The sequence below is a fragment of the Rissa tridactyla genome, chromosome 3 (genome assembly GCF_028500815.1).
Source record: "Rissa tridactyla isolate bRisTri1 chromosome 3, bRisTri1.patW.cur.20221130, whole genome shotgun sequence".
NCBI classification, from domain to species: domain Eukaryota; kingdom Metazoa; phylum Chordata; class Aves; order Charadriiformes; family Laridae; genus Rissa; species Rissa tridactyla.
The window spans coordinates 125,791,747-125,813,673 of NC_071468.1; the positions used below are offsets into that span (position 1 = coordinate 125,791,747).

At 54.1% G+C, this 21,927-nt stretch overlaps 1 protein-coding gene across 4 annotated transcripts in view; it reads left to right on the plus strand.

Annotated features, from left to right (window-relative positions):
- The window catches only part of NCOA1 (nuclear receptor coactivator 1), a 186,509-nt gene that overhangs the window by 144,940 nt on the left and 19,642 nt on the right, over nt 1-21,927 (plus strand). For all 4 annotated transcript variants that reach the window (XM_054193785.1, XM_054193787.1, XM_054193789.1 and 1 more), the window contains exons 5-12: nt 3,355-3,449; nt 7,033-7,210; nt 9,475-9,654; nt 10,747-10,842; nt 11,703-11,843; nt 12,739-12,886; nt 13,597-14,941; nt 20,179-20,362. In XM_054193785.1, coding sequence (XP_054049760.1) covers nt 3,355-3,449; nt 7,033-7,210; nt 9,475-9,654; nt 10,747-10,842; nt 11,703-11,843; nt 12,739-12,886; nt 13,597-14,941; nt 20,179-20,362 — 2,367 coding nt within the window. The remainder of the gene's footprint in view (nt 1-3,354; nt 3,450-7,032; nt 7,211-9,474; nt 9,655-10,746; nt 10,843-11,702; nt 11,844-12,738; nt 12,887-13,596; nt 14,942-20,178; nt 20,363-21,927) is intronic.

Below are 21,927 nucleotides of genomic sequence, written 5' to 3' on the forward strand. Positions count from 1 at the left end.
CTGGCCTGCGACCGATGCTCCCCGAGAGCATCAGCCTGTTGCCGGCGTAGCAGAGCCACCGCCGCGACGAACGCTGGGAGGAAAAGAAAATTGAGATTATTGTGTTAAGGTGCAAAGCAGCGGCTTGCACTTAACGTATTCCTTGCGTGCTCAGGATGGAAAAGCTAAAGAGCTGTGTTGAAAGCAGGTGAAGTGAAGTGCTTAGTCGGGATGCGCTGAGGCTTTGGAGGAGTTTTGCGTCGCTGGGATGTGCCGCGCCGGAGAGGGTGAGCGGGAGCTTTAAGGGATCCGTCTGCTGCTGCGTCCCGGGGCTGCGAAGGTGGGAAGGCGAAGGACTCACATGGTGATGGAGCATCCATCTGCTGGTTAATCCTCCGGAATAACAGGCTCGGAGCCGGCAGGTGAAACTATTTCACTAAAGCAGGAGGAGCATCCCACAGCCCAGTTAAAAGATTAGAGCTGAAAGCCAGTGCGTTGCCTCTAAGTGCATCAATTTATTAAAAGCAGGAAAAAAAGCGCCGTTTCTCATGCTGTGGAACCCGCCAGCTCCCCGCGGGCTTGGGTGCATGGGAAGCTCTTCCATCCCTGGAAGGGATTTGGGTGTTTTCCTCGGGAAGGTGCTGCTCCTTCGTGATTCAGGCACGCGGCGGCGCCGGGCGGGATGCAGGCATGGCTGCGCGGAGGCGGCTCGGGTGGGATGGATGCTGGTTTTGGCTTGAAACGGGGGAAACTGAGGCACGTGGGGATGAGGTGAGCTGCCCACAGGGGGCTGTAGCAGATCAGGTATTTTAGGGTTGAAGTCAGACTGTTGCTTGAGCATCCAAAACCTGTGTGTGTGGGCTGGAAACGGGGTACACGTTCCCTGTTGTTTTCGGGACGGTGCCAGCAGAGACGAAGACACGACCTTTTTCAGTTGATTTATTTTCTAAAGAGGAAAGAGGAGCCGCCGGGTGAGAGGGAAAGCAGGAGCAGAGATTACCCAATAAATCGGTGGGGGAAGCTGGTGGCCCCCTCCGCAAGAGCAAGCATTGAGCAAACGCTCTGCCGGGCTCGCTCCTCCCGGAGCTGCGTTAGGAGCGAGGCACGGGATGAAGGACAAAGTCAGGAAAGAGAAACACCCAAAGGGAGCTTGAAGAGAGATGAAGTCCTGGGAGGACGCAGGGGTGAAGAGCTTCAAGTGACACAGCTGTATGTTTTGCAGCCGCGATTTGATGCTGAGTAATAAACCTTGCATCCCGTGCGCTGCAGAACAGCAGATGCAGTTTAGCTTTCGCTTACGGACAATTCGGGGGACCGGCTCCCTTGGTGCTGGCATGGTCAGAAACGAAAACCCAAGTGTCAGGAGACATGAGCAGGAAACCTCCGGCAGTCCTGGAAACCTCTTGGCTTGCACCTCCGGCATGCACGCTGCTGCGCTCGATGGATATTTATCCCCAGAAAACATCTTCCCTCTGGGAAGGGACCGACAGAGGCTGGGCAGAGCTCTTTGAACAGCCTGCTGTGTTGTTACACATCTACGTTTGATTGATAAACATGTTTTTATTGATGCACACGAGGGATTGCAGGTCCTACGCGAGGCACTGTGGGTTGAGGAGCCTTTTCCCTTGTCCTGCTGGGCGATAAACTTCACAACTTGCTGCCGTCCCTCTTAAAACCAGTTCGGGCAGTTTTCTTCCTCTGGCTCCCAGTGTTTAGTCCTTGGGATTTTTCTGAGCATCCCTTGGGTTTCCCAGCAAACCCCAGGACTGTTAGCTCTGCCGTGCGGGGAAGCGCAGCCCGCGAGGATGGTGCTGCATCCCCCTGGACCGGGCACATCGTCCACGAATCGCCGGCTGCATCCCGGCCGCAGCATCTTTCTTTGTACTAACAATTAACAGTTACACAGGAAGAGCACGGCTTCATTTTCAGCTGCTAGGCTGAATTTGTGGTTCTGGTACCTGGGAAGAGCTTGTAAATGGTGTAAAATTAACAGAGGACCAAGTTTCAAGTCATTTTTCGGCAAGCCGCAGAGAGTCTTTTTCATTTTTAATCAAAACGTGCATCGAAGCTGTCCGTCTGAGCTTGGACTGAGGATGCTCTGGGACTCCTGTGCTGTTTCGCATCCTGCACGGCTGATAATGTCCCTTCCCAGCGCCAACGGGCAGCGACGTGCGGCGGGTAATACCCTGCCCCTCCAGCTGTCCCCAGGAGCTGGAGTTTTCGCATCTCAGAGCAAAATATGGCTGAGGCAAAAAGCATCCGCAATCTGAGACGTCCCTGCTTTCCACTTGCTGAGTGATGCCCGATCAGCGAAGCCGGGATCCCCTCCGTCAAGGTTTAGCTCCCGTTTGCCTCTTTCTGTTCTTATTCCACCCAAACTGTGTCATTAAACAGTAATTAATCTCCTCTTTGCAAATATTACAGCCCCGGCCGGGGCTTACACTGCCAGCCCCCCGAGTCACTCCCAGCCATCAGGGTTTATTCTCAACTGCATCCCAGGAAGACGGGGATGCTGCTCTCCCCATCCTTCCGGGATCGCGTCCGGAGTGGCTAAGGGACTCTCCTGGCTTTCCCCAGGGAAAACGGTCATGGATGTGGAGGAGCAAAACACAACACCAGCGGCATCGTGGCTCACTTGCCCGTGATCGCTGGCTTTATCACATCCCACTTGCCGCCCGCCTTTCGCTGCTGGATTTATCCTGAATTCCTCGGAGTAGCTGCGCGACGTGGCTAGCACCTTTTGGGGGAGTGCGAGATAAATAACAGGGCCCTCTCTCCGCGTTTTTTGGGTCGTTTTTTTTTTTTTCCCCAAAGGGATTATTCAGCAATGCAGCTCCTCCAGCAGCATCACCCGCTCCGTGTCGGATGCTCTCCTCCCGTCCCCGTCCCCGCAGGCTCCCGGCTGACCGGCACCCGGGATGCTCCCTGCACATCAGTGGTACGAGCTGCTGGTTTTTCTTCATCAGGATTCCTTTGGCACAGCCTGTTTTCCTTTAATTCCTCTCGGCAGTTATTTCTTAAAGTGTTGTCCGAAAAGTTCCAGATTAAATACTGTAGCTTGCGCTAAACTGGATCTACCATTTCCTTTTCAAAATGTTGATTTTGGAGGTCTCTTTCTGCAGGCTTCTGCCTAAGACAGGTTTTTCCTTCCTGCTAGCAGTAGGTTGTGATCTAATTAGTGCCTTTATTTTATCATAATTAATAAAAAATTATAATAATGTCTTCACAGGACTGAGGGATGAAATGAAAATGCTGGAGTTTTTTGGTGCATTGCCTGTATGACAAGCGATGAATAATTTCTTTATTATTGGGAATAATTCAGTAGTAAACTAATGGAAGGGTTTTGGCTGAAATGTCCCTTTTCCTTTGCTACAGAGAAAGCGGCTGATGATGAAGTCCAGAAGTCTGACATCTCGTCCAGCAGCCAAGGGGTGATTGAGAAGGAATCTCTGGGACCTCTGCTTCTGGAGGTGGGTGCTAAAACGTTCTTGCTGCTGCTGCCGGGCTCCCGCTGCTGCCCAAAGCAAAGCGGCGCTCCGAGAAAGTGAAACACGGAGCAGGAAGGCAGCGGGAACATAGCTGGGATGCTCTAAGCCCAGCCGCATCCCTGGCCTAAGTTGTAGGTAAACTGATTTTGGCCCTTCGAGTTTGGAAAGTGAGTCTTAACCGCGCTCGCTGGAGCTTGGGCTTTGTTAAGTCGAAGCTGTTCTGGATAGTTTTTTAATGTCAGCATTAAAATACTGAGTTGCTTCTAAATGGGGATTAAACTGAGCCCGCGTCCTCACTGGGGGGTGAGTTAGGTAATGCGGATGGATGGTTTTCAACAGATTTGAATCCTTCTGTCCTCTGGAAGATAGGGAGGATGAGGAGGGCGCTCCGCATTTCGGTTGATGTCAGGAAATCGGAAATAATCGTATCTCAGGAGGAAGGTCGGAGTTGGAGCTGACGGGACCATCTTGTACGGAGAAGGTTATTGTATGAGGGTTATTACATTATATCACAGGCCCCAGGGGTAAACTTCAAATCCTAAATCCTTCAGCCGGTAATTTCCCAGGGGGTTTTGGGGTTGGGGCTGGGGGGTTCCTCCCTGGGAAGGGCCAGCCCCGCCTGCTTGCATTGAAACCGCCTGATAAGATTACACATTCAAAGACGAAAAGGAAGCAATATCCTCATCCGATTCATTTAATTAACTGTAGGAGCGTAATTACTGACATGACACAGTCCGACGATGTACTCTGTGGTTTCTGTTGGGAGCCCAAGAGCTGGGAGGTGAAATGTGGCATCATTTTTGGGACAGAAAGCCAGCCTGGCTTTCGGGATTCCTGGGGAGAGAGTCTTTCCCTGGCCACGTTTTTGGGCTCTTCTGTATCTCCGAAAGATGCTGGGAGACCTTGGGGTGCTGTGTGCTTTCCCAGTCCTGGTAATCCCTCCTCGTACCACACTGGTCTCCCCTGAGCCCTGGAGTGAAGGTGTCAGAATTAATAAAACTCTGTAAGAGGTGGCTCTGCAGCTGGAGTTGATGCAAAAGGGATGGATGGGAAGGGAGTCGGTGTCGAAGGATGGGTCTGACTCGGGGAAAGGATGGAAAATGGGTGCTGGAAGCACGTGGATGGAGTTAGTGGGGAGTTGACAGCTTGGCGACAGAAGGGCTTGGTCTAACAGGCAATATGCAGAAGGAGATCAGAAATTAGGCTGGGAAAGGCACGTGGGTTTTGAGGGGTGTGTTGGGTGCTAGAAACGGGCAAGGGAATATGAAGTCATGCAGGAGAAGGCGACAGATCCTCAACAAAACCCCAGTATTTGGGTTATATTGGGAGAAGGCATCCTGCGGGAGCGATGGCAGAGCAAAAGAAAGGGTGAGAGAGAGCAGCGTCCGTACATCCACAGTAAATCCACATATTTGGCAGTGCGGTCTTGGGAATGTGCCTTTACATAGCTTAAATGATGGATGTGGGGCCGGCCAGCTCATGAGAGCATCGCTCCGCTGGGGGAGATCCCCTCGTGTCCGTGTCTGTGTCCGTGTCCACACATGGGGATACGTGGTTTGCTGTGGCCGGGAGCCCTGGAGGTGGCCAGCCCCTCGGGTGATGGGGAGCAGAGTGCCTCAGGGCAAAGAGGGGGACAGCAGCACATCGGTAATAGGAATGGCCCCGGAAAACCTAAGGTCTTCATAAGGAAAGGACATTAATTAAACAAGCCAACTCGTGACTCAAAATTACGCTCCGTGCTCGGGTCGGGCGCGGATGCGTCCTTTCTGCGGGAGGGAGCGCAGAGGTGCGTTACCACTCAGTCGATGCCGCTTTGTAAACAACCTACCCTGTATTATTTGGTTTAAAATCCACGTTTAGGTTACGGTTATTACCTACACAGGCTGAGGAGTAATTTCCCAATCGGTCTCCTCGCGTGTGAAGCCCACGCGTGGGAGATGCTGACCCTGACCCGTGCCCGTGCCACGGGGCATCCGGGCTGCCTGAAGCACGTTGAGGATGCCAAGCCCCCACCACGCTGAGTTTATTTTCCGTGCGGATTGACTGCGAGAAAACAATTAGTGGTTTCACTCGTCCCCAAGCCATCCGCAGCCTCCCGTGCCTAAAAACATTCCCCAAATGACTTCCAGCTTCTTCTGGGGGCCCTGGGCTCAGGCAGGGTGTTCAAACCCCGGGAGGTGGAGATAAAAAGGGCTATTAAAAAGCATCTCGTTCATTTTTAGGAAGTTTTTCTTTTTGCCTCTTGACCTGTTGTTTGAGCTTGACTTCCGTAAGCAATGGAGCTGATAAGGTAATTTAATATTTTAAACCATGGAGAAGCGCCCGGTGTCGCTGCTGGGGGAATGGGGGGTGTAGGGCAGGCGCGCAGGCTGGGTCCCCACCGGCTGCCACCTCGGGGCTCCCCTGCCCTTTCCCTGCTCCCCCGGCCCCCCAAAACCAGCATCACCTGGCGAAAAGGGTCCAGGTGGGTTTAGCATCCAGCCTGGGTCTCTTTTTTTGGGCGCCCGAAGTGCAAAGGCTGGTTGTCTTGGCAACAGCTGGGAATAAGGAAAATTGCAGCCGATCTGCCAGAACCATTTTGACAGAAGATTTTCTTTCTTCCCCCCCTTTTTTTTTCTTCTTTTTTAAATGCTTCCTGTTTCTTGCACTTAATGTTGCTCTACAGCAAAACCTGGTTTTTAGAAACTGCATTTAATAAGGCCTTGGATGCTCTCCATCAGAGGACCTCTCTGCTGGCATGGGCGAGCGGGAGGATGGGGAGGAGAGGGCGATGCTGTGGGTACCGATTTTTGGGCATCCTGAGTTTCTCCTGTCCCTGCACCGTCTCCCACTCAGGGATATGGCCAGATCTAGTTGCAGGATCACGATCCAACAGAGCTTGATGTTGATGAGCAGGAAAGGAGGAAATAGACTGCAGGAAAACCTGCCTGGATGAAACAATTTAGGGGATGGACACTTGGAAGAGCGTAAATCAGCGATCGGCCTTCTCAAGGGCTCCTCACTGCACTGGGCTCCGCCGCTCCGAGCTTTCTGGAGCACCGGAAAGCGTTACGCGCCTGTACCGTGGCAGTGAATTAAAAACCTTGATGGTGTCCTCGTTAAAATAAGCGGATGTTGTATCATTGAGTCTGGGTCACGCTTATCCTCCTCCTTTCGATCGCAGGGCTGAATTTGCCGCTTGCATCCTAAATGGGTGGAAAACCCCAGTTATTCTGCACGAGGCAAAGGCCCTGTCGTTCTTGGGCTGTAATTAAGCAAATCGGGCATATGCTTAATTTCGGTGGCTTGCCAAATTAGAGCCTTCCCAACTGCACTGGCCCTCGGAAGAAGTTTTTTTCTCCTCCGCTGGCACCGTTCTTAGTGGCAGGGACGTCCTTAGCAGAGGAGGCTGCAGACCTGAATATGTGTTTTAAGCAAATACGCTGTTATTTGATCACTGCTGTGATACAGAGTGGGGATGAAGCCAAGGTGTGAGGGGCAGAGGAAGGTTGCCCATGGTCAAGGAGCACCCTGACCCACTCCGGGACCCGCTGCCCACACGCTGCCCGGGTTTATTCCCTTGCAGGCGTTGGATGGCTTCTTCTTCGTTGTGAACCGCGAAGGGAGGATCGTCTTCGTCTCTGAGAATGTGACCGGCTACCTGGGTTATAACCAGGAGGAGCTCATGAACACCAGTGTCTACAGCATCCTGCACGTGGGGGATCACGCCGAGTTCGTCAAGAACTTGTTGCCGAAGTCTCTAGGTAAGAAGACCCTTGAGGTGGGTTTTTTAATCAGCTGGTGCTTGGAGAGCACGGTCGAAAATGCCGTTGTGTCTTCAGTGGTGCTGGCCTTATATTTTTTTATTTATATTTTTATTATTTTTTTTAAATACTGTTTACTGTGAAATTCAGAGCTATACCCAAGACAGGTCACGACCCATAAATCTTTGCCTAGTGAAATACATCCAACCAGTGAAAAATCAATATTAGATTTTGGAATAAAGAGCTGGTGGATGGCAATATTCAAGTCATCTTCCCTTTGTCTTCCTCTACTAAGAAGACTTTTGGCTCGTGGGTGGGAAGAACCGACTCATCTGCCCGAAGCGAGGGGCACATGTAGGAGCTTTAGGGAAATGAGGAGGAGGATTTTGAGGTGTTGATTTGGGGCGACTGAGCCCGTTGGCTTATCCCAGTCCATTTAAGATGTCCTCCCAGCCGGAGGGGGGATTGTCCCCGGCTGGTTTGAGAGCCTGAGTATGTAGCGTGGGGACGTGGTGCACCTTGGGGTGTGAGAAGGTCACGGTCCAAGCGGTGAGCTCACGGTGGTCACCCTACATGGGGACAATGAAGAGTTGGGAGGGTGGGAGGACGCATCGCGTGGTGAAGGCACTTAGCGAGGTGTTGGAAGCAACCAAAGCAGAAGGTTCTATTCATTGACTGGAGATGAGCATCCTCTGGGTGGCTGCCGCTGGTGAGACGTCACTGATCCCTCATCCACTCACACCTTTGAAGAAACGCAAAGTATTCCAAGACTTAAAAATAGTTTTGTTTTGTTTTTTAAATTCGTACTTGTCTTCCTTCTGGGTAAATACAATGATGTGTTAAACCACCTAAACCTCTGGGCACTCATCAGATCGAGCCTCTGGAAGTTCAGGCATCATCTTTTCCCTGTGGTTACCCAGTTTAAGGCTGTGTGTTTTGTATTTCCTCGGATGTTACCAGCCCCTCAGCTTTTCTTGTAGATCAGGTTGCAGGAAAACTTGATAACCCGCTGGTGGCAAAATCACTTGGGTTGAATACAGATACCCATAAAGATGCTGTAGAGGGTTAGCAAAATCTTTCAGCTGGTGCCCAGGGGTTTTTGTAAAAGCCACGTTATAGAAAAAAATCAAAGGGGAAAGTTTTTGCTGCTGCGGTACCAGAAGGTCTCGCTGCTGAGTTACCGCAGAAATGGGGAGGAAACAAAGAAAAAATTAACTTCTATGGAGATGGTTGGCTGGACTTGCTGGAGGAGTCTCGGGAGCGTCACTTTGGAGGGATTTCAAGTACAACAGGAAGAGGCAGGAGTCTTCCCAAGCTCTGGAAGTGACTCACAGACCCTGTGCCTCAGTTTCCCTGCCTGTAAGATGGAGATGATAGTACCTACCAGCGATGTGAGGAGCGATTCATAAATGTCAGCACGATGACTCCAATGACGATGTGTTGATCTCAGTTGGGGTTGGAGGTGCTGTTAGGGCCTGGCTGGAGGTGTGGGTCTGGGCACGGGCCCTTCAGCAGGTCTGAAGGTGTCCTGGCGGGGAGGGCTGTGCCCCCACTCCGCTCTCGGCTCATCCCTGACCTGGGCAACGAGCTGGTTTCTTCCCCCATCCCGGTGCTTTTCCTTCTATCCCCTTGTCCAACGGGTCCTCAGGAAGTCCGGGGGGTGGGGGGGCATGGCACAGCTCCTACTTCCCCCTGTACTGGGCACCGGTGAGGCCCCACCTCGAGGGCTGTGTCCAGTTTTGGGCCCCTCATGCCAAGAAAGACCTTGAGGGGCTGGAGCGTGTCCAGAGAAGGGCAACGGAGCTGGTGAGGGGTCTGGAGCACAAGTCTGGTGAGGAGCGGCTGAGGGAGCTGGGGGTGTTCAGCCTGGAGAAGAGGAGGCTGAGGGGAGACCTTCTGGCTCTCTACAGCTCCCTGAAAGGAGGGGGTAGCCAGGGGGGGTCGGGCTCTTCTCCCAAGGAACAGGCCATGGCACAAGAGGAAACGGCCTCAAGTTGCACCAGGGGAGGTTTAGGATGGATATTGGGAACAATTTCCTCCTGGAAAGGGTTGTGAAGCATTGGAAGAGGCTGCCCAGGGCAGTGGTGGAGTCGCCATCCCTGGAGGGGTTGAAAAGCCGGGCAGACGTGGTGCTGAGGGCCATGGGGTAGTGGTGGCCTTGGCAGTGTTGGGTTGATGGTTGGACTTGATGATCTGAAAGGTCCCTTCCAACCTGGGCAATTCTATGGTTCTATGATTCTAATAACTCTTCTCTTTTCTCCCAGTGAATGGAGTCCCTTGGCCTCAAGAAGCGACCAGGCGCAACAGCCATACCTTCAGCTGCAGGATGCTGATCCGGCCGCCCGACGAGCCGGGCGCGGAGAACCAGGAGGCTCGTCAGCGCTACGAGGTGATGCAGTGCTTCACCGTCTCCCAGCCCAAGTCCTTCAAGGAGGAAGGAGAAGGTAGGGGAGAGCATCCTCTGCTTCCGACCCTGCCTTTGGGGTGGGGACCACAGTGCGGGCAGGAGGAGGACAAGGTGGGGATGGCAGTGCAGGCAGGAGGACCAGGGTGGTCAGAGCAGGCAGGAGGAGGACTGGGGTGGAGGTGGCAGTGCAGGCAAGGGAAGGACCAAAGCGGGGACCAGGGCAGGCAGGAGGAGGACTGGGGTGGGGATGGCAGGGCAGGCAGGAGGAGGACCAGCCACCACCCCACAGGGCTGCCTGGTGGGACTGGTTTATTCCTGGTCCAGCGCAGACGATGCCCGGCACGGGGGAGACAGTCGGGGAGATGCCTGAAGTTCGCTGCAGCTTCTCGCTCCCCCTTCCCCTCCAAGCTGATGCCCTCCGGCCATCCCGGCTTCTCTGGTCCTCCGGAGCTGCTTGCAGTCGGTATTCCTTAAGGAAGGAGCAATGTTTTATTACCCACCAAAGCTCTCTGGCTGCAGCACCTTCCCAGCGAGTGACGTGGGTGCCCGACACCGCACCTTGTGCCTTCGCTGCTGCCCGACCACGGTGCTGCCCGCACGTTTTTGGGCTGAGTGAGCTGCCTGCAGGCAGATCTCTGCCCAGGGACTCGGGACGGGCAGGGGTCCCTCAGCACCGCGGGGACCGTCGCTTTCCTGCAAGTGGCCTAACTCTCCTTTCGGTGTCCCAGCTATTATTTTCCAGCGCATTAGCTGGATTAATCCATCGCAGTTTATACAGGCGATCATGACTGGAAGGAATAAATTATGGTATTTTATGACCAAATACTTTGCCTGAAGCCGGCAGTTGCTGGCTTTTAGTGCTGACTTTTATTGTACAATACTGCCAGATCCAAAAAGCCTGTACAATTAATTTCTCCAAGCACTGGAAACCTCTTTTCCAGCAAACTTTATGGAATTTAGATAGAGCCTACTCGCTTTGAAGGGCCGGAGGATTGCTCGGGGTAAACACTTCCAGGGCAGGACGTGGCCATCAAGCTCAGCAGTGGTATTCTAATTAAAATGTTAAATTGCAAGCGGTGATTGTAACGTCTGATTTTCGAGTTCCCGGTCCCTTCTCCTGCTTTGGCAGATTTCCAGTCGTGTCTGATATGCATTGCGAGACGATTACCTCGACCGGCAGCCGTCACCCCTTCCGAATCCTTCGTGACCAAGCAAGACACCACAGGTAACGTCCCAGTGATGCCGGGGAGTCCTGGCTCTGGAGGATTTGTTGTCCCCGGGGGTCAGAGGCCGGCAGTGCAGTGCAGGAACCCATAGCGCGAGTGCGGTCCTGTCCTCGCAAATGGCAGTGCTGCCTGCTAGGAGTAACGTGGTTGACACCTCAACTGGAGGCCCCTCAACTGAGTTGACACCTCAAGTGGTCCCATACACCAGACCCACGCCCTGCACGCAGCCCCTCTCTGCTCCCGTGGATTTTGGGGTGCGGTTGAGGTTGCTGATTGATGGGAATGAAACAGTCATCAGCTTTCAGATTCGGGTTTGCTCTTGGCCAAATACTGCTTTCTAACCATTCTGGTGACCTTCTTTCTGGTAGTTAATCATCACCCTGGACTTCCCTGCAGCCTGAAAATCCTTAATGCATGTTTTCTCTGCTCCCTGCCCATGGCTGTAAAACAGCCGGCAGAGCTGCCTGGTGTTTCATGTCGAGGGAGAAAGCAGGCAGCGGGTCCTGCTTGGAGAACCCCCTGGTGTGGGCACGGTGGCTGGCAGGGTGTCCCACCAGGTGAGGATGTGAATCTGGGGACCTCAGCCCTGGAGCAGCGAGAGTCCCTTCACACAAAGGTGCTTCTTGTTGGGTTTTGTGTCCGATTCGGCCGGCCGAGGTGTGTGTAGAGGTCGGTGTGTGCTCCAGAGCAAACTCCTTGAATCTCCATCTCCTTCTGGAGGACATCCATGTGTGCTCCTGCCACTGCTGCCTCACGCCAAATAGGACGGGGCTTCATTTTTCCACACTTACGGACCTGTGTGTGCTGAGGGACTTCTCATGCTGTGCTTGAGTAACGTGGCTTCTCTGTCTCCGCCCAGGTAAAATCATCTCCATTGACACCAGTTCCCTGAGAGCCGCCGGCAGGACGGGCTGGGAGGATTTGGTGCGGAAATGTATCTACGCTTTCTTCCAGCCTCAGGGCAGAGAGCCATCTTACGCCAAACAGCTCTTTCAAGAAGGTAACGGGCTCCTCTTCCTCGCTGGCGCGCTCTCCTGCCGAGCAGCGGGAGCTGCAAGGAGAAGCCGGAGCATGGTCCTCCTTGCCGGATAAATGCTTTCTGGAAAAACAAATGCTGCAGTAATAATCACAAAGTGCCAAAGGGAGAGGGGAAAGGGCTGACTAACGCTGGAGAAGCTCCTCCGGCCGGGAGGTTCCCTCTCACCCTTCAGGAAATATAGAATTGAGACAAATATGAGCGAAATGTGATTATTTTAATTTTTTTTTTCCTGTGCCATCCGCAGACGCCGTCCTCGGTGTCTGAGCAGAAGAAGCGGAAGCTCTTTTTGTGAGCGTCTTTGCTCTGTCGGCTCTTTCATGAGCATCTTTGCTGTGTTGGCTCTTTGCTGAGCATCTTTGCTGTGTTGGCGAAGATGCTCACTACAGGGATCGGGAGGAAGGCAGGAGGCAGGAGCAGGAGGTCGCTGAGGCTCCGGGGAGCTGTAACTCTGCCAGGGCTGCAGCGGGCAGCGTCCTGCTGCACCCCCCCAGCCTGGCTGGGCTTCGTCAGCTTGTGGGTCGTACACTGGTGATTGAGTGACAGCCCCTTCGGAAGCTCTGAGCACTCAAGGACGGTGCTGGGTGGATTTAGATTTACCCACTGCAGGACGCGGATTTGGAGCTGGAGAAGCAGCCGGGAGGATTTCTGTGCCGCTGTGGTTATTCGTAACCCTCTCATTTTCTGGGTCTGCGGGGTTAGCCAACGTGCAGCCTGTGGTTTTGTTTGCCGGGACGTGGTTGACCTGTCAGGTCCTCCCTCACTGCTCTCTCCATCCTCCTCCTGGTGCTTGCAGGGTGTTGTGGGTTCTGACTGGAGTTTCTGAGGGAATTGACGTGTTTCTGGTTGTCTCCTCCAGTGATGACACGCGGCACGGCCTTCAGCCCCTCGTACCGATTCACCCTGAGCGACGGGACGGTGCTTAGCGCCCACACCAAGTGTAAGCTCTGCTACCCCTCCAGCCCGGAGATGCAGCCCTTCATCATGGGCATCCACGTCATCGACAGGTACGTCCCCACCCTGCCACTACCGAGCCATGCCAGTGCCCGGGTGGGCAATCCAGGAATCAAAGGGCCCGTTCCCTACTGTGGAAGGGGATCCACTGGTGGTCTGTGGTGCTGGTTTGGAGATGTGATTCCCATGAGGGAGCTGAAAACCAGCCTGATGGCAGCTCTGTTGCTCTGGATTATTCTTGTTTTGCAAAGAGGTGGCCCCGAGAGTTCAGGTGGAGGTTTATAGACGGGCTTCAGGTTTCTGCCTTGCCCTGGAGAACTTAAAATATTTGGGGAGGGAGAGGCTCTGACAAACTGGCGGGACAGGGGGAGGTGAGGCTGTGGGCCTGGGCCATGCTGGGGAAATGTGAGGGGGCTGGGGCGGAGGGGAATGCTGTCGGGGCATGGTCCTCCTCCAGCCGTCTGGGAATGTAAGACCTAGAGAAGGTGATGCCTTTGGGGTTTAGCTGGTGAGTGGCTGCAGTCCCAAGGAGCCTCACATTTCTGGAGAGATGCTAAAGCTGCTGCACTCCATCCATGCCGCTGAAATGGATCCAGAAAGTGCTGGTGGAGATGGGAAGGTTGAGACCACCAGGGCTTGCGACCTGCTGCTCTCCAGGCTTCAGAGCTCTGCAGCATGGATTGGGGGCAGGAGCTGCCGGAGCAGCACTAGAGGTTTGGGCAAAGCCTCCGGTGACTTTTCCTCTCCTTTTCATCTCCTGCAGGGATCACGGCATGCTCTCACCCCAGGAGAACACTAACTCCGCGATGTCCCTTCCCCGGGTCAGCCCCTCGCTGAACCCCAGCATCTCCCCGGGACAAGGCATGGCCTTGCCGCCTTCCATCCCTCCCTCCAATGGCAGCATGTTGGCCACCAACGTGAACCAGCAGCCAGGCGCCGGCCTCCACAACAGCAACTCCAGCACCAGCCAAACCAGCTTTGGATGTTCACCTGGGAACCAGATAGGAGCCAATGTTGCCTTAAGCCAGGGACAAGCCGGTCCCCAGAACAGTAACCACACTTTGAACCTCAATAGCTCCCCCATGAATAGTCCAGGGATTACCCCACCACAGTTCATGTCTCCGAGGCATCGGGTCAGCCCAGGGCTGGTGCCCCGACCCAGAGTGCCCAGCAACCCCTTCTCGCCCACCATGCCCACCATGCACTCCCCCGTGGGCATGGCCAACAGCGGCAGCGGGGGCGGCGGTGGCACTGGTGGCGCCAGACCCTTTCCCAGCGCCCCCATAAACTCTATGCAGGGGCTGACGGAAGGTCCCAGCACGCCGGTGGGCTACTCCACGCCACCCCCCGTGCTGAGACAGCTCAGCTCCCAGAGCTCGCCCGGCCGCCTCGCCATGCAGCCCATGAAAGCAGAGTCCAAGGACAGCAAAGAGATCGCCTCCATCCTGAGCGAGATGATCCAGTCGGACGGTGGGTCAGGGGATGGCAAACCGCTGGACTCGGGCATGCTGCACGCCGGCGATCGGCTCTCAGAGGGGGACAGCAAGTGCTCCCAAGCCACCAGCCACAAGCTGGTCCAGCTCCTGGCCACCACGGCGGAGCAGCAGCTTCGGCACGCCGATGCGGACACGAGCTGCAAAGATTCGTTAGCCTGCGCGGGCACCGCTGGCACCTTGGCCTCCAGCAACCCTCCCAGCAGCACCTGCCCTTCCTCCCATAGCTCGCTGACCGAGCGGCACAAGATTTTGCATAGACTCCTTCAGGAGGGCAGCCCTTCCGATATTACCACTCTGGCCATGGAGCACGAGAAGAAGGAGAACGCCCCAAACCCTGCCACCACCCCCACGGCTCAGAGCCAACTGCCAGGAACCCCAGACATCAAACTGGAGCCAGACGCGCTGAAGAAAAAAGATGTCAAGGATCACCAGCTCCTGCGCTATCTGCTGGACAAGGACGAGAAGGAGCTCGCTGCAGCCCCAGCGCTGAGCCTGGACGACGTGAAGGTGAAGGTGGAGAAGACGGAGCAGATGGAGCCCTGTAACACGGCCCCGGTGCCGCTCGCCAAACCTCCTGCCGCAGAGGAGGTCAAGCTGGAGACGCAAGGCCAGGTGAGTTGAGCCATCTGCAGCCACGTTGGCGGGATGCTCTCAACAAGTTGTGTTTTGGGGGCAGTTGCCCCCAAACCTGCTGGCATGCTCCTTCCACAGCAAGGCGGTGGGGCTGGGAGAAGCATGGGGAGATGCCCTGTGGCTGCCGCAACCTTCCGCGCTGGTGCCACCTCCTCCAGCACTAATGCTACCTTCTCCAGTGCTGGTGTCCCCTCCTCCAATGCTGGTGCCACCTCCTCCAGTGCTGGTGCCACCTCCTCCAATGCTGGTGCTACCTCTTCCAGTGCTGGTGCCACCTCTTCCAGTGCTGGTGCCCCCTCCTCTAATGCTGGTGCCACCTCTTCCAGTGCTGGTGCCCCCTCCTCCAGTGCTGGTGCCACGTCTTCCAGTGCTGGTGCCACCTCCTCCAATGCTGGTGCCACCTCTTCCAGTGCTGGTGCCACCTCCTCCAATGCTGGTGCCACCTCTTCCAGTGCTGGTGTCACCTCCTCCAATGCTGGTGCCACGCTCTTCCAGTGCTGGTGCCACCTCCCAATGCTGGTGCCACCTTCTCCAGCACCAGTGCTATCCCCTTTTGTCCAGATGTTTCACATTTTGGCAGCTCAGATCTGCAAGGCAGCGGTGGGAGGGAAAGGGAGAAACTTTACTGAGGTGTATAAAAATGAGAAAGAGATGCAGCACATCGCTGCAGGTGGTGGGCTTGAGTGAGGAGAAGACCACGTGCGTGTTGCCACGCAAAAAGGTTCTTAATTCTGCATCTCTGGGCACATTCAGGGCTCGCGTCCCAGGGAATTTTCAATCCCTCGCCCTCTTGTTGGCTGAGATTAGCAATTATGTGGGCCTTTTACTTATCCTAAAAGTATTATTAAATTGAATAATCCAGTGACAGATCTCTGCAATAGAGATTTGGGTGTATAAATATTCATTACACGCAGCTATGAATAGAAGAGATTTCTTACTTTTGAAAGCCAGGGGAGATGGTAACATGGATAAAGCTGCTTAATCCTTTTTAAGCAAAGAGAAGAGAGCGGCTGACATGAAGAGCAGGGCTGATCGCCTCCTTACTGACTGCGGCAAATACGGCTGCCGGCGTTTGGAGATATGGGATGAATAACAGCGTTCGGAGAGCCTGGAATGACAAATACGCAATAAGTCTTTTAATAAGGTTAAGGGCTCGGAAGTCGCGGTCGGTTATCCTATAGGCGAGTGGGAATCGAACTCCTTACCTCTTTCTATAATGTACTTTCCTGGTATCATCAGCTCGCTGGATGGTACGTCCTCCCCCATCATCTCCCATTTGAGATCCATCATCTACATTAACGGAAATTGCCCCCAGATTAGGAAGACCCAAGTCAAGATGTGCTTATTTTGGGAGGCACGTTGGAGCTTGCAGGTGGGCAGTGAACCTGGTACCCACCAGTACCCACCGGTGAGCCGGGTTCCCACCGCGGTGCTCCTGCATCCTGCTGGGAGATGCGCAGGCTCTTGGATGGAGCCACCCCAACCTACTTTCATGGATCTGGGAGCGTGTCGAGGAGCTTGGTTGTAGCTGAAATTAGGCAAAATGCCAGGACATGGGAAGAGCTTTGCTTGCCTGGTCTCCCAGACATCCACGTGCAGGATCCACTTGCCGGCCGGGGGTGCAGACGCACTCTTTGCTGACCATCAGTGTTGGTTCCAGGTGCACCATCCTTCATAGAGGGCAGAAAGCCCTATTACTTTAACGAGGCTGTGCTAGCTAATTGTGCTCTGCTCGCAAACAGGCACGCAGAGCTTGGATGACTGGAGCCTGGATGCGTTTATAAGCCCCTCTCCGGCGCTGTTGGAAGCAGACGAGCATTTTTAGGCTCCTTCGTGGCTTTTTGGTTCCAAGTATCCCTCCCCAGGCAGCTGGAGAGTGTCAGGATTATACATTGCACCGTACCGAGTGCTTCCAAAGAGTTAACAAAAGAGGCTGGAAGGGGTTTGCGAAGTCTTAAAATGGATTTTCCGACGAGTGAACAACCCCTCACTGCTCAGCAGCGAAGGACAGAGTTTCGTTTCCACGTGTTTTCTGTTACAGGCTGCGTTGGTGCGGCGTGGGGAGGGGCAGCTGCCATTGGAAATGAAATCTAGCACCTGCTGGATTTTTGTTTTCATGTGTGGTTGTTGTAAAAATCAAAATGTCAATTAGGAGCAACGTTAATTGTGGGGCAGGCTCTGCAGCATGTCTTCAGCCTTGGAGGAGTCATTTCCTTTCTGGATGTATCCTATGGAAACACCCCAGGTCTGCTCCGAGCCACCTGTTCATGGGGTGAGAACAAGAAATATTTGGGTAGGACTTGGGAAAGAGCTAATAGGAATTACAAGAGTTAAAAAATAATGGAAGGAAAAGCTTGAGCAGGGTTTTGGAAGGGCTCTTCATCCTTGTGCTTCAAGGCACGAGCTGAACTTCAGCTAGGTGAAGAGGAGACTTTTCCTTCAGGTCAGATTGTCTTCCCTCTGCCCTCGGGCATGATGCTGGGGAGCAGGTAATGCTGCCTGCACATGGCAGAGCTCCACCGCGCGTGCATGGTGGGGTCCAAACAGAAGTCATGGATGCCCCACCACTAGAAGTCTTCAAGGCCAGGTTGGATGGGGTTTTGAGCAACCCAATCTAGTGGAGGATGTCCCTGCCCAGGGCAGGGGGTTGGACCAGATGATCTTCAAAAGTCCCTTCCAACCCAAACCATTCTGTGATTCCATGAAGAATAAAGTTTTACCTTCTTTTTCATTTGCTTTTCGGTCTGAATCTACATTTCAGCTTGTTTTCACAAGCAGGGTAGAATCCTTTTCTCGAAAAGAAGAAAAAAAGACGAGTGATGACAGGGAGTAGTCGATGGCTTGGGAGGAGAAGTCGCTCTACAGGAAGGTCCAGCCAGGGATGAAGGTTTGCTGGCTGGGTACCACCGGGAAGCACCTCTTTCCCCTTTGCCGAGCTGATTTCACACGTGGGGCATCCCACGAGCCAGCTGGGCGAGGGATGAAGGGCAGAGATAAGATCCTGTCCCTTGGTTTGCCCTTTGGTTGTCTCTGGTTTTGGAGGCTTGTTTCTGCCAGGAGATGGAGGTTTGGGGAAGAAGCAGCTCTTCAGAAATATTCAGCCACCCTGAGCCTCCATCCCTCGTGCCGTGGGTTTTCTCGCCCATTTGGGGACAGAAATAGGTCCTGGAGATCAGAGCTTTCTCTGAGCAAGACTGGATGGCCTCAGCTTCTCCAGCTGTGTGTTTTCTGGACATGGAGGAGAAATAAAATACCCGTTAAAGTGGGCACAGATTCCAGGTGCAAGTTTAGGTGCTCCAGAAAAGAACTGATCCCGCCCTGCTCCCGCCATGTGTCCTTCGTTCCCACCTCTCCGTCCTCCAACCTCGTCACAAACACAGCAAGCAACGCAAGGACTTCACTGCTGTTGTTTTATCTCCACTTCATGTCCATGTTGGGTACCTCTGTGCCCTTCTTCTCCCTCCGCCTCCAGAATGACCTCCCTGCTGGAGGAGATGGAGTCAAGATGTATCTCGCTCGTTACCGTGGATGTCTCCCATTTGCTTCTGTTCTCTTTGTTTTGCAAACTTGAGCTTTAAAGAAATGCTGCTTGGCCAAGAAATTGCATTATTTGGAAGAGCTGAGAGGTGCAGCCTGCTGCAGGTGTTGAATTTGCTGCATTTAATTCTCTCTGTGAGACAGGGTTTAGGAGAACATTCTGGTTCTCAGAGCTCTGGGCTTAGGATTTGATGGAAAGGATACGGGTGGGGGGAAAGAAAAAGACTGGTTAGTCCGTTATAAATTGTAATTTGCATAAATTGTATAAATTGTAAAGTGCTCGTGGGGCACTTTTCGTCGTCAGCGTTGTCTAAACACCATTTAATTCACAAAACGCTGCTGTAAAGGAAAAACCAGCGCGTGGCCTGTCATGTGTATTGAAAATACCAGTTCATCTGCCCCGGGGCTACCGTGAGAGTGTAGGGAAGGGGCAGAAAGAGCAGGGAAGGTCGAGAAGGAAATGTGTGCCACGGTGAGGGGCGTGAGCGGGGTCTCTCGGCTCTCGGGTGCAGGACTGGGCTCGTGATTCCAATGGAGCCACCGTTGTTGGAGGGTCCATCCCAAGGTCCATCCACCGCTGCGGTTGTCCTGGCAATTCTCTGACCTTCATACCATTTGCCATCCGTGGAGGTGAAACTGGAAGCGTCTGCAGTGGCAATTGGGATGGCACCGGTTTGGAGGCTTTTATTTGAGATATGAAATATTTCCAGGCTGGGATTTAGGGAGAAGCTTCCCATGATTTCTTCTGGCAAGGGACAAAGCGGTCACCGTGGGGAGAGGTCTTTAACGCTGCTACGTGAGCCGGGGAAGGGCAGAGCCAGGATCCCAATTCCTGCCCAATTTCTCCATCTTCTCCAGACCGGAGCTTCATTCCCTTTATCAAATGCAAAGATTTCCGTCGTGCTATCGAGTTTTCTATTAATTACCCCGTGTTTATGGCCAGGCTTTCCCTAACGCCGAGGGGGGGCTCTTCTGGAAGCAGTATGCGTCCTTAGATTTTAACGCATTTGGTTTCCCTTGAGATATTTTTAATTTTTTAGCCAAAGCTCATTTATCTCAGCCCCTTTAATCCCAACCTGCTGCTTTACAGCGCCGCTGTTACAGCCGTTGCTGCAAATCCCTTTCCCAGTAACTTTCCCATTTATTTGGGTCCCCGGGCTAAACCTCTACTCTTCCACTCTTAGCGCTGATGAAGGCTGGAAAAGCTGAATGATATTTTACTACCCCATTGAGGGTAATTACATGCCCGAGGCCGGTGTTGGTTTTGGACACTTGTTCCAAAAAGTCACTTCTGTTTCTTAGAAAAGGCCATTTTTTCATTATTATACTTTCAGCATAAGCATATGTGTATTAACAAAGCAAATTATCTCCCGTTTTAAATAGCTGGAGGTTATATATACTGTTAATAATTATGCTAATTGCAGCGTGTGAGCATCTCAAAGCTGTCACTGAGGACCAAGCTCTGGGGGGGGGACAGTCCTTGTCCCCCCAGGGTCTGTGTCCGGTCAGGCAGAGGGATGCGGGGCCGGTTCTCCATCCATGCGAGATGCTGGGTGTTTCGGCAAGCGAAGGGCTGGGGGGAGCAGCGTGGGGGGGCTGCGTGCTTGTGAAAGCGGCGCTCGGTCTCGCTCTTCGGGCTGAATCACCCAGCCGTGATTTTTTTTTTTTTCCTTCCTTAGTTTGCTGCCGAACTGGAGCAGCTGGACCAGCTCCTGCCCTCGCTGGAGAAGGCGGCTCAGATGCCCGGCTTGTGCGGACCGGAGAGGAGCGAGAGCAGCGTGGCCGGTGTCACCGTCAAACCGGAGATGCTGGCAGCCCCCCTGCAGCCCAGCACCGCTGCCAGAGCCCCCACGGGACTCAACCGTATGTGTCCGCCCCCGGGGAACACCGGCACTCGCCCCCCACAACAGGGTCCCCGTCAAGGGGTGGGAGGGGAGAGTCTCCTCCGTCACCAGCTCTCCTGGGGTACCACCATCCCGGATCCGGCCGTGGTGATGCTCCGGGGGACCTGAGCTTTTCTGTTGGGTGCAAAGGTGGTGGCGCTGAACCCCGTGGGTCCCCTGCAAAAAAACCCAGCGGTGACGTGGTTAAGAGGACAGGATACCGTCCCCGCGAGACCTGCGCGGTGGCGAGGGAGCAAGGCAGGCTCAGCCGGAGGCGTTGGGGGTTTGAAAGCATCGCTGTTTTTTCCAGACAGGGGTTTGAGAGTCGGTGTGCCCCGGTGTAGCGTCAGGAGTTTTTTCTAGGTACCAAAAAAAAAAACAAAAACTTGATTTTTCTCCAAAGCGAGCAGTTTTACCCAAGTGAAAATTAGGATTTCTCTCCTGAAGGAGCCTGCGGGCAAATAATAAATTCAGGGTGTTTTGTAGCAAAAGCATAGGTGGAGCCCATGGCTGGAGGCTGAAGCTGGGGCTCCTCGGGATGGGCTCCCCCGGGCTGGGCAGTTGCAGGCACAGCTATTCCCCCCAAACTGCCCGCATCTGCCACGGGGAAAGCAAGCTTTTACCCCTCGCAGCATAAATTTGCCCAAATAACTGCACCCAGCGGCTCCTGCCATCGCGGCGTGCTCGGTCGGAGCCCGCGCCACACCCTTGCTGTGATGGATGTCCCCGTGCCAGCCCCAAGCCCGGTGGCGTGAGGGATGCTCGTCTGTCCCCTTTGGTACCGCAGCATCCCCACGGCAACATGCCGGAGCCGATCCCGGCCCCATGCGGCTTTTCCTGTCCCACGCTTCATTTTTCGTGGATATAATTATCTGTCGCATCCCTGTATCGCTGCCGCTGCAAATCACACCGAGTCTCGAATGCTGAAGTGCAGCTTTCAGAGCAGAGGGAAGGAAGAGCGAGCGGCAGGACAGGGCCCAGTATAAACCAGTTAGCTGCTGGTCCGTATCCTACCCAGGGAGGGATAATCGTCCTGTTACTTGCTCGGCAAATGGAGATGAGGAGATTTTGGGTCCCAGCCCAGCAAGAAGCCCGCAGGGCAGCTCTGGGATATTTTTGGAGGGGCTTGGGTTGCAAAAACAGAGCCTTTAAAAAGGTTCGAGCATCGTAGGAGAAGGAAAAGCGACGTGGTGGTGTGACCGTGGCCCAAACCATGCCCTGAGAAGGGGTGAAACCACCCTGGGCACTAAGGGGAGACCCTTCAAGGGCAGTACAGCATCGTGTCACCGAGCAATGGTTTGCAGGTCTTGTAACTCCCCCCAAAAACCCTCTGCAAGCTGCAGGTGGGCTCCGGAGCGAAGTGCCGTGGGCTGCAATGTCGCCCTGCCTGCGAGAAGTCGCAGGGGAGGAGTTTGGGGTCTCAAAAATTGGAGCATGGGCTCACAGAAGGTGTACAGGGTCGGGCGTAAGAGATGGATGCTGGAAGGGTGATGAGTGACGGCTGCGTTGAGCCCAGAGGCACCGGGGAGCCGTGCTGTGCCTCTC